This window comes from Equus caballus, chromosome 7 (assembly GCF_041296265.1).
Source record: "Equus caballus isolate H_3958 breed thoroughbred chromosome 7, TB-T2T, whole genome shotgun sequence".
NCBI lineage: Eukaryota > Metazoa > Chordata > Mammalia > Perissodactyla > Equidae > Equus > Equus caballus.
Genome location: NC_091690.1, coordinates 96,024,063 through 96,036,597, shown reverse-complemented (window position 1 = coordinate 96,036,597; position 12,535 = coordinate 96,024,063). Strand labels below are relative to the sequence as shown.

The 12,535-nt window shown below is 39.1% G+C and overlaps 1 protein-coding gene across 3 annotated transcripts in view; it reads right to left on the bottom strand.

The window, feature by feature from the left end:
- Positions 1-270: 270 nt before the first annotated feature.
- BBOX1 (gamma-butyrobetaine hydroxylase 1) overlaps positions 271-12,535 on the bottom strand; it is a 60,172-nt gene continuing 47,907 nt past the window's right edge. For all 3 annotated transcript variants that reach the window (XM_014741912.3, XM_023646194.2, XM_001502140.7), the window contains exons 6-8: positions 8,021-8,217; positions 2,164-2,330; positions 271-810 (exon numbers count right to left, since the gene is read on the bottom strand). In XM_014741912.3, the coding sequence (XP_014597398.1) occupies positions 650-810; positions 2,164-2,330; positions 8,021-8,217 (525 nt within the window). In that variant the 3' untranslated portion in view covers positions 271-649. The remainder of the gene's footprint in view (positions 811-2,163; positions 2,331-8,020; positions 8,218-12,535) is intronic.

Here is a 12,535-nt window from a genome sequence, read left to right as displayed (position 1 = left end):
CTGGGGCAGGAGAAACTTAGGGAGACTAGATGTTTCTCCTAATTTGGCACACGTGAGTTTGGTGTCATAATTTATGTATTAAAGGGAATGTTGAGGTCACCAGGTTGTTGACGTCCGGAAATTGGGGTAATAGAATTCTACAATAAAAGTGACTAAACGGAACTTTGAAAATATGAAGGCTTTTCTCAAGCATGTTAGACAGTCACATATAGTCATGACAAATGGGACCATATAGGCAACAGAGCAGAAACGTGTTTTCTTTGAGACAAGTTTCATTTGAAATACAAGCTTTATTTGAAACAAAAGCTTTATTTTAAAAAAGGCTGTATTTGAAGAATGATTTTATTGATACACAACTATTCTCAGGCATTCTGAAGACTCTTAAACGGGCAAAAAAAAAATCAGACCAGACGTGCAACAGAACAGAAGGGATGTTTCATCGAGAAAGGAGAGAGCACGCTACAGCATCTGACCAGTTGGCATTGCATATGATTATGAAGAAAAGAAAACTCTCGTGAGAAAGGTGACATGTTCAATGGTAAAGAAATTAATATGTGAATGAACAGATCATGGTCTGTGAAGACAAATAACATTGCCATATCTTATGGAATACACCTGCTGGAGTCTTACTGAAATTACAGACGGGGATTCAGTTTCTGTTCTGGACGCTCTGCCTTAAGATGCGAAGCCTTGACATTACCACATCCCAGTCGGCATAAGCTCCTTCTAGGTGGCGGGATATCTCAGTTCCAGCTTCGTAGCTCCTTCGGCCGTGAAGTAAGCGCCAGTTATCAAAAGTAATAACATCACCTAGACAAAAGGTTATTGCAATGTGAATAACCATGTGTTTAGACGAACAGAGCTAGAAAATGCAAAATGCAAAATATCACTGTCACTTGGTTCACATCAAGAAATAGTACGGCTACTTCTTGACACACAGCTGCGCCTGTACTCTTTCACACAAATAGACGCCCGATGCAAATGGCTTTGGACCTTTTGGCGTTCAAACTACACGGCCTGGCAGGCTCCTGTAGACACTTTTATAATTCTTACTTAAAAAACTATATCTGTGTAAAACTTTTGAATTTTTCTTTGTGGTGTTATTTATCGCTTAATTAGGATTATCTCTTTCAAGTTAAGCAGCTTCAAATAATTGTAAGGATAGTGACATTCTTGGTTTGTCTTCTATGTGCCTAGTATTTTAGGTACATTATTTCTAAGCCTCAAAAAGATCCTGAAAAGAGAGTATTAGCTCATCTTTTCATACAGGAGAAAAGTGAGTCTCTGAGAAGTTAAGGGATTTGCCCCGAGCCACACGGCCTTTAACTGGCGGCTCTTGGATTCCAGCTCAGATTCGTTCGGTATTTTTTTCTCATGGTATTTCCATTTTCCATGTTGCTGCTCTTACAACCAACCTTCTGTGACTGCATAGCAGTGGGTTTATCTGATTTCTAGTATTACTCTCTTATGCCAAAGATCAATTAAAAGATTATTCACCAGTGAAAAGAATCTCCCACTTGGCCAAATTAATGGCAGAAAGAAATTCTGCTTTTTACTATATCCATCAAAAACCTTGAGTGTGATGTCATTTTACCAAGTAGAGATAGTCCAGAAAAACACAATGCTTTCTGCTCCTTCATTTCAAGTAGCTGGAACCCTTCGCTCCTTTTTTTCAGGTAGTGCTGCCTCTGCCAGATCAGATAAGCTAAATGAGTAAACATTACTCACGCATTTTAGAGTGAGAGTCATGAGGATGATCTTATTTGTGTACCAGGAGAGAAGAATTAAGTACAAGCTTCAGTTTGCATTGATTGGCTATCAGGATAGAAAATATAAGTCATCGGTCTTGATATCAGACGTGAGATTTCGTTTGGCCTATAGCTTGTCTTTCGTGTATTTATTCTTTTGGTTGGAAGTTATCAAATTTTGGGGTGCTTAGGGTTTGCCTAGGAGCTTTATAAATATGAATATTTTAACTCTGGAGAGCCAAGAGAGGTGGAGGTCAGGAGTCTGCTATTTAAGCAAACTGGCTGCTCACCACGATCCTGCTGTAAGTGTTCCACATGCCACACTTGAAAAAAAACTGCTCTAGGCATTGCTCTAAATGGTTAAGGTTGAAGAAAATCCACCTTTTCAGTTGTTTGAGAAAATGTGTTCACTGACCTGGATTCATCTTGAAAGTAAACTTGAATTCCTTACAGTTCATGAGGTCAACAAACTCCTTCAGAGCAGCATAGAAAGGCTGAACTCTTTCAACAGGTACGTCGAATAGCGTGTCTCTAGTTGCATTATTGAAGTTGATGCGAACCACTTGACCTTTATCATCTAATCTATTTTTTTAAAGAGAAAAAGTTAAAATGTATAAGTCATGAAATATCTATTTTCATTTGTAAGGGTCAATTCGTCTTAGAAGATGTTTATGAAATAGGGTATTAAAGAACCCAAACACACGTTCAGAAGACATTAAGGTTATCTGCGGTACGAGGTACTCATTTGTTTTTCATTCATTCATTTAGCAAATATTTTTTGAAATCTTTCTACATAAGTTAATTTAAAATAAATATTACCGAGAGATTCCAGTTAAAAACTTTCTTATGTTTAGGGAAATGAATGCATTCTTTGTTCTTTAAGACAGTAGCTTTCACATATTAAGATATTTTTATGTTACAAGTTTATAGGTCAATCACTTTACATGTTTCATCTATTGGGGCTTCAAATATGACTTTATTGGGTGTATGATTGAAAAGATAGATCTATTCTTTAAAAGTTTGAAATACACTGTTCTGATTTTAATCCTTGGTTTACAGATGGGGAAATCCAGACAGAGAAAAGAAGAATCTAGCCTGAGGTACATTCTTTGTATCTTTCTTTATAGTACATATCTTAGTATATAGGCTTCTAGAAGACCCACACTGTATCTCATTTAATGTTATATTCCCAACACTTAACACAGAGCCTGGACATAACAGGCAGTTAATAAATAGTCATTGCATATGCAACTATCTGTAGTTTTTTCAGTGTTTGGGAGCGTACCAAGGTCTTTTTAGTAGGTTGGAGATTCTAATATTGTTATATCTATATCCTTTCTTAGAATGTGGATCATAATCATGACAGTGTAAGATAATACTGCTTTCAATGTAAGAAAAGATATCATTATTTCTGAATTTAAGCTAGGCTGGCTATAATTAACAAGGCATGAACATCATCTAGACACAGAGGCAAAAGGAAGAGAATAGCTTATTGGAAAGGTGGACCTTTGGCCTGTCCTAAAGCATCACACAGCTTTACCTTTTCTTTAGCTAGAAACAAGGGCGATAGATGAAAACTGAAGGTGGGCAAGGATGGTAGTGAAGTGCTTAGAATTACTCCTGGGCCAGTTCAGGAGGTGGTAACGTGAGCCAACAGCTGACTGGGATCCAGGCCTGATGAGTCAAACCAAATGGACTGTCTCATGTGCCGGGGTTTGTTTGGTGATGCTGATTTGGGGTCTGGATCACACTTAGCTGACCAATCAACAGAGTGAACCATTATCAACTAGTCAGGGTACAGGAGGAAGGATGCTATTGCCTGTGGTGGCAAACTGTGGCTATCCCAGTCCCTTTGTGCTTTGTGCCTCAGGTTACTAGTCAATCCTCTGGGCCAACAGCAAGTGTACAGTAATCTAAGAATGGGCGATTAGCTGCAACTCTGCATATCGGATGGTGACTGAAAACCATCTGCTGAACCCACATAGGGAAAGGGAAGTGACAGAAAGGAACAGGTTTTCAGAAAGGCTCTTAGACTCTTAAAACCTGAATTTACACAGATTAATAAAAATACAAATATGACTGAACACGCAATGAAGTGCCCTCCCCTGTCACCCCACCCTCTCCGTGTAGGTTGTGGCTTTATGAACAAAGAATCAAAGGAAAACGTCAGCCAGCAGAAGAGACTGTGGACCTCCAGGTTTGAGTGACATGAAGGACAAAGGACACAGTGCTTGGCCTTTCAATGGCCCTGTTAGAGTTCACACTGCTGGATTCAGACCCTTTCAGTTTCTGAGCCCATTTTGCCTTTTAATCTTATTTTCAGGATTCTAGCCCCACTGCTGCTGACCCACTTTCCTTCTTCTCTCCCTGTATTGTTTTCTGTGCATGTAACAATGACACCTTTTGTGACACCCTGTGTGTTACAGACAAGGACGTCAGGACTTCTTGGGGGTCTTCCATCCCAGCCACTCAGGCAATCCATCTTGTTTTCCACTGACACCATAACTCCTTGATGGGAATGGTCATGCTAGTCATGGGCTCTCTTAGAGTCCACGTGTGTATCCTCACATATTAGTGAAAGGAACTTTGTGATTCATTAATTTAAGGGAAATCAGAATTGTGTGTCCCATGGTACATTGTATTAATCCTTTCCAAGAGTTCACAGATACAGACAAAAATAACCAATTTTCTGTGTGCGTGTACACATGGCACAGTCTGTCTCCTTTCACCTGGTGTTCGCTTTCTAGCTCAGAAGACAAGACACAAATTCATTATTTAGCATTCTCAGCAATGACATGAGGTGAAATAGGAAGCAAATTTAGTTATGAGGTCTAGAGAAGACATTATTCTGAGGACTGAAGAATGTTAGAGGAGAGGAGTGGTTGGCATCTTGAAGATCAACCTAAAATGCAAAATTGAATCTTAGTAAGCAGGAAATTCTGTGTGCAACAACAGAACGAAAGGAAGGTCCCAATGCAGGATTGTATGCTGAGGAAGGGTAAAACGCCCCCAAAGATGAGGAAGAACTGGCTATATATTAGCTATCCACAAAGGACAAGCGTTTAAACATAAACCAGCAACATGGTGACCGCAAAGCAACCAAAGCAAAACGTCATCAGTAATGCCAACAAAAGAACTCAAGGAAAGGACTATAGAACCGCCTCCTACAATCAGGAGTGATGCTGTAAACACCCCTCGTTCGTCACATATGTCTCACTGAGCAATGTGAGCTGTGATGGGACTTGTTGAATTTGTTGGGAGAAGGTCACTATGGTGTTGTCTACCACCTCACATTTTATGAGGATCTTAAATCTTGCAAATTGATTATGTTCCCTCCTTTCTCTGGTCTTTAGAAACTCAGTGCTGAAATTAAACTCTGTCACCAGTAAATGTGTTGGACTTTATGGAAGTTATAGCTGGCTAAAATTTATTCTCCTCATTCTGAGCCACACACAGTGGCAGGGGCATCCATATGTCCTCTCTATAATTCCCACTTCAACTGTGTGTGGTAGGCATTAATATTACTGCCTTTTTACCGGCTCCCTTTTGACCACAGCTTAGCAAGCATACATCTCTTGAGCAAGGTCGCACTGCTAACGAGCAAGGAGTTGTCGTCACGTGATTGAACTTGTAACCGCTAGGATGCACTGTTAGAGCTTAATCTCACCATTATTATTTCTGTCCTACTTTCTTTCTTTCTTTTTTTATTGTACTGCATTGTAACTCTGCCAGCAGCCTTCAAGATCTTTTTGTACAAGACAGGACGTAAACCTCTTATAAGAGCTAAAAAATTTAGTCACAAGGAAAATCAAATGAACTCAAACACTCAGGAGACTGAGGCCCTCGATTAACTGAAAACCCTCTTTGTGTCAGCTCCTGTTGTTAAAAATATATTTTTAAGTGGATTGATGTTAACCGCTTGATATTCTCTAGGGATATCCATGAGACCTTGAAAATGGCCAAATTCTGGAATTTAACTACAAAAGAATACTAACACCAAGTCTTGGTTCAGATGATGGACTTTCTGTTAATTTCACTCAATAGCTAATTTTTTTTGCCTCTGTTCACCAGCTTTGCAGAATTTACAATCATATCCTACCACAACAAAATTGCAGTTTGTCATAGGGTTTTAAGGTAATTTTTCATTTTTGAGGAAGGTTAGCCCTGAGTTAACATCTGCTACCAATCCTCCTCTTTTTGCTGAGGAAGATTGACTCTGAGCTAACATCTGTGCCCATCTTCCTCTGTTTTATATGTTGGGTGCCACCAAAGCATGGCTTGTTAAGTGGTGTATAGGGGGCCCGGGATCCGAACCTGCAAACCCTGGGCCGCCAAAGCGGAGTGCACAAACTTAACTGCTGTGCCACTGGACCAGCCCCTAAGGTAATTTTTAAATAGTTAAAAGTGTCATGTTAAAACTTGAATCTCAAGAGTTATTTCTTCTCTTTCCCACCTTGATGACTGACCTCAGAGAATGTCTCAGGTTTATTCTGAACTGGAATTTATTTTTGATGTCTGTCTTTCTCTCACACCCCTCATCCAATATGTCAGGAAAGTATGCTATTTCTACCTGCAAAATATATCTAAAAACAGACCCTTCTCCACACTGCCACTGCCACCCCTTGACGGCTCATGTTCCGGCACCTCGTCCCAGCCTGCTGTCCTGAGTTAGCTTCTTGCCTTGCTCTTCTCCACTCTATTCAGCACAGCAGCCAGAGTGACCCATTTAAAATGTACATAAATCTATATAAATATAAATGTCTCTCCTTTGGTCAAAACCTTGCAGTAGCTGCCTATTTCACCGAGAGGGAAGGCCAACGTTCTTACTCATGAACTCCCCCAATTTCACTTCCTCTCTTAACACCCTGCTCCATACTGGCCTCCTTGCTGCCCCTTGAGCATACCAGATATGTTCTCAGGGCCTTCTTAGGACCCTTGCCCCGGCTGTTTCTGGAAACTGCTTCTCTTCTGGGAAAACTCCTTCAGTCCTTTAGGTTTTTGCTCAAACATCACCTACTCAGTAAGGCTCTTCCTCCCCACACTATTTAGTGATGCAAGTCTTGTCTCTCTAACGCTTCGGCTCCACAGAGTCTCTGTATCCTGACCTACTTTTCCTTTTCTCTTTGCACTTAAAAAATGTTTCAGCAGTCACTGTAATTGAGTCATTTGTTTTAAAATTTCGAATTCTCCCCTCCCCAGTTAGACTGGAAATTACATGAGGGTAGGGGTCTTTGTTTTGTCCACTGATGTCACCCAACCACTAAGGAGAGTGGCTAGCCTCAATGCATATTTGTGGAATGAATGAATGAAGGCCATATGTGGATATAAGAAAGCTGAATTAGTATGCTGGGGATTTGCTTATTTACTAAATGAGTTTGCTTTCATATCATTTGGCTATTTCTCCTAAAAGAAGAATACAATTTCAACCTAAAATTGAAAGCGCTCAAAAAATCTTTAACTGAGGACTGATTAACTAAACCACATCCTTTGTGGCTTTTGTATGTAATTGGAAAAATTATGATAAAATAATGTTAAATGAAAAATGATAGAACACAAAATGTTCTACGAAGGGAGGATATGATTTTTGTTGGCATCATTTTGGGGAGACGTCCCTGTTTCATCCTCAGCCCATTGGTTCAGATGAGGCTGACCTTGCTCCAGAGATGAACACGTGACCGAGCAATGGCCAATCAGAATTCTCTGACTTCCTTGCCATGCTGATGCTCCAAGGATAGACTTGGACACGTCCTGGGCAGTGAGTTGTAGCTATTGAGAAACATATGTTTTTTGTGTGCTGTGATTATCAGCTCTACGGACAATAAAAACTTGGAGCTTCTACTGATTATCTTTGAAAATGAAGCCAAAACAGAGGATGGCAAAGCTAAGAGGTGAAGAAAAAGGAGATCAGTTTCAGATGACATTATTTAACTCTTGGATCAACCCAATTTGAGTTAGAGTCTTTCACTTCTGGCTGAAAGGATTGTGACTGGCACAATCACACTGATTATAACTATGTAGAGCTTATATTTTAAAAATGAAGTGTAAATGAAGTCTTAGTTACTTCTCTTACATTAAGAACAGAGATTTCATGGAAGTTTGCTAAATAATTTTTTATGGTGAAAATGTTCTTTTTTCTCTTTCACTCTAAAACTGGATTAGACAGTTAATAAAAAGTAAACCTCTGGAGTCAATTAAAGCTTTCTGCTGTTTAAGTTAATGAAATTTTGCATCAACTGCTTTATTGCTATGAGAAATTTATAAATGGTACTTACTCTATAATTTTGTGTTTGGACTGTACAGAGAAATCACAGTAATCCACTCCAATGTCAGTAAAGTCTACAAAGGTGGAGGACAAAATCTGGAACGCACGGGGATTCTGTTCCTTGAGCTTCCGGCACACGTTGAATCCATCTACGATTTCTGATTCCCCCCCCGTGGCTGTCTGTTTTATGCAGTGCAGAAGCTGAACCTATAAAAAGAAATAGAGGAATATGTTTTAAAATGATATGCACTTACATTTTTTGACACTGTGTTCAAGAAAGATTCAGAATGATAAAAGCACTAAAGTCAAGAAAGCTTTTTTATCTGTCTTTTTTGTGTCAGCAGAGAAAAGGATTGGGGAGATAAGGTGGTCATAATCAATACTTTATCGTTCGTACACTGTCACAGCTGAAGACAGGGCACAGGCACCAGAATGCCTGAGGAACCAAAGGCACACATCACAGAGCTGGAGGGAACAGGCACTTCATGCTGGCTTGACGGAGGAGGCGGGACTTAATCCGGGCAAAGGAAGATGGATAAGATTTTGGATATGTAGCACAGAATGGAGAGAGCAAATCAAGTGGCAGTGAGAGAGTGTGCAAAATGCACACTTCACTGGGTGTAGCAAAGTCTGGCTGCAGTAGAAGTTCACAATTGGGAATGGTAGATCCAGCTGGAAAGGTAATTTGGGACCTCATCAGGGAGAGCCTTGAATGTCAGCTGAAGGATATTAGACTTTGTGCACAGAGGGCAATCGCTAAAGGCTTTTGAATATGGAAGCCGTGTAGTCAAGACAGAGTTGAAGAACATTAATCCAGTGGTGTTACAGAGGATAACTTCTTTTAAAGGGGAGAACTAGTGACAGTGACTACCTGGGAGTCTAAAAGGACAGGTCATGTGTGCGGATAAGAAGGGAATGAGGTTGGACAGGCCTCTGAGGGGGAATAACCCAAGAGACACTGGGAATGAGAAACCAAAAGGATAATAAGTATTAGTTATTTTTACTAAGATTTAGGGAAAAATGTTTAACAGTACTTCATTTTGAAAAGCAAAACATGGTAAAATTTAAAAAGCATTCTTTTGAATGGAGTTTATCTGTTCTCCTGGGTTATGTGACTCCTTCCGGTAAGTCAGCACGGGTGGGTGATTTTGAAGAGCTGACTTTAGACCCTGGTTTTCTGCTTAGAGCAACTAACACTATTCAACTGTGAAGACTTCATTCCTACTGAGAGAAATAAAAATAAAAACCAATGTATGACAGTTCTTACAGAAAGGAAGAGGCAACTATGATCGAATAGCCAGTCTAGGAGATCAGTGAGTGGGGAGACGATACATTTAGCTTGGTCAGCTCTGTAGATGGTCCGGAACAGTGATGTCCATCAGAACTTTCTGCGATGAGGGAAATGTTCTATGCTGCCCAGCACAGTAGCCACCAGTCCCACATGGCCATTGTGCATTTCAAATGTGGTCAGTGTGACTGAGGAGCTGAATTTTAAATTGTACTTTATCTTAATTAATTTAAATGAAAAGTTAAATAATCATTTGTGGCTAGTGACTACTATGTTGATAGCGCAGGTCTAGAACACAAATCCTGCCTCCTTCCCTCCCAAACCGGACAAGTTTTCTCAACATTTTGAATCTTATGCCTACTTGCTCTCAGATTAGGACTGTGTCATGCACATGCATTAATTCCTCACCACAGTCCTTAGATTGGATGCTTTCATCTCCATTTTATAGATGAAGAAACTGAGACCCAGAGGTGAAAAAACTGGCTGGCTGGTAAGAACTCATCTAAAACATGGTAAGACTGATATTCAAACCTTGGTCTATTTGCCTCGAAATCCTCATAGAGCGCGCTCCTTTCCTCTTGGGGGAAGCCCCCTTACAGGGCTCTCACTAAGTCACTATGGCGTGGTGTGTGTGTACGCGCTTTGTAAACTTAAGCTTCCATTTCAGGGCGATGATGCCTTGTTTTCTGATGTTAGCAGAGAACTAGTCTAAATTAATTATTCAGTCTTTAAATTGGTGCCAGTTTTTTTCAAGTTCAAAAAAATATGTGCATAAGCTGACCAAGTCATTGTAGAAAATCATCTCCCCGCCAGGGCAATGAAGGGTGAAGCAGCATGATTAAAAAGAAGATGAAACGAAGATGTCAACCTCGGATTTACCAAACTCCGAGAGGCAAAACAGTAGCATAACTTCGTCTGTGGGGGAATCAGAGTGGTCTCTGAACCCTTTTAGACTTTACCACCATGAAGTCACAGAATATTTCAAATACAAATCTTTAAAAGAGATAACTGATATCTTTTACATATGGCCAAGGCCAAGTAACAATCTCCTTTTTTATATTTATGTTTTAATGTAATCTTATGAAAGCAAAAAAGTTGATGGAGCCAGACAACACTTTCACCACTAATTCAAAAGGCAAATACACGTCTGATGTGTATAAAACCCAATTTTATTTCACATAAGTCATTCAGAACAGAAAATATTTTCTTTCTAAATGTTACTTTATGGCAGCACGTGACTTCTGGCTCAGACAAAGACAGTGAGTGAAGCAACATCTGGGTTTCATTAAAGATGTGTCCCCTTACCCCTGTCCCACGTGATCCATATTGATCAGCCTGAACCCCCAACAGCTAACTCATTCTCCAGATCATTTCATCTGTGCTGAAAAGAACACTGCTTTATGCTCTTTGTTACAAAAAAGCTCAAACTTTGGTTCAAAAATCCCTGCATAATTCAGAATGGAAACTTGAACAATAGCACAAACAGGTGCCTACATTTTAATCATTCTTCTAGTAGAATCTAGACGTTTCAGGAATCATCTTTTATCTAAAAATCTCCTACCATGTCATTTAGCCTTGCATGTTTCATTTGTGGATGGAGAGCCGTACGACTTTGTGGAATTTCTTTACCTCTTTTTTTTTTTTTTTGACTCTTTACAGACTTACTATTCTAAAGAGCATTTTCAGTTATATTATTTATACATGGGATAGTATTTAGGTTTTAAATGAATTGTCACAGTAGTAATTTAATCAGTGTCCATAAATTGACACATATGCATAACTGCACGCATAGGTTAACAATGGGTACAGGAACCGAATTTGGAAGTGTTTCAGTGGTTGGCCTCATTAAGTCATGACGCTTATTTTCTTTTTTAAATTCAATTTATTTAAGTTTATTAAATTTATTAAAAGCAGAAACAACACAAAATAGTTCACCCATTTCTCCTACACTTTTACTCCCTGCTTCTGGCAACTACCAGTCTGTTCACTGTATCTATGAACTCGGTTTATTTATTTACTTATTTTCTAAATTCCACATATAAGAGAGATCTTAAGGCATTTGGCTTTCTCTGTCTGACTCATTTCATTTAGTACAATGCCCTCAAGGTCCACCCATGTTGTTGCAAATGGAAAAATTTCATTCTTCTTTATGGCTGAATAATATTCCACTGCGTATATATACCACTTTTTTTATCTGTTCATCCATCAACGGACACTTAGGTTGTTTCCATATCTTGGCTATTGTAAATAATGCTGCAATGAATGTGGAGGTGCATATATCTTTCTGAGTTAGTGTTTTTGTTCTCTTTGAATAAATACCCAGAAGTGGAACTGCTGGATCATAAGGTGATTCTATTTTTAATTTTTTAAGGAAACTTCATACTGTTTTCCACAGTGACTGCACCAATTTACACTCCCACAACAGTGTGTTAGGGTTCCCTTTTCTCCACATCCTCATGAACACTTATTATTTCTAGTCTTTTGGGTAATAGCCATTCTAACAGGTGTGAGGTGATGGCTCATGGTGGCTTTGACGTGTACCTCCCTGATGATTAGTGACGTAGAGCATCTTCTCATGTAGTGTTGGTCTTTGCCTCTTTATAGCTATCTGTTAAGTCTCTATTACATGCCAGGCACTGGGTTAAGTCTTGAAATATAGAGAAATATAAGATTCAGTACGGGTATTTAAAGAGTTTTTAACGTATGACAATGTCGATAAATAATCATCACCTTATATAAATTACAGTAATTAGAAAGCCCAACTGAAGACCAGTATGGTGAGGTAAAAAACTAGATGGAGGCCTGGTTTCAAGTTCCCTATTAATCGAATGTCACCCTGTTAAAGTATTTAACCTTGCTGTGTGTCATTTCCTCATCCAACATAAAAAGACATGATCACTCCTGTCTACCTTAAAGGAATATTAAGAGAGATCAAATAAGTAATATAAATAAAAGTGCTTTGAAAGAATATAAAATGCTGTGAAAATGGCAAGCTTTGTACTATACTTCAGGAATATTTATGATGTCATTTAATCACTTTTCCATAGGCTTTCAATTTTAACTCAGAGCCAAGACCTAAACTCACAACAAACAGCAGATAATTTAAAAATTCAAACAGAATTTTTAGTTCCTAGTCTAATTTTTTTAAGCTTTATTCCTTCTAACTTCTCCAACCCATCTTTGGCAGATGAACTGAGCTGATTAATTTGGCTTTTAATCCCCAGGGTTTTAGAAAAT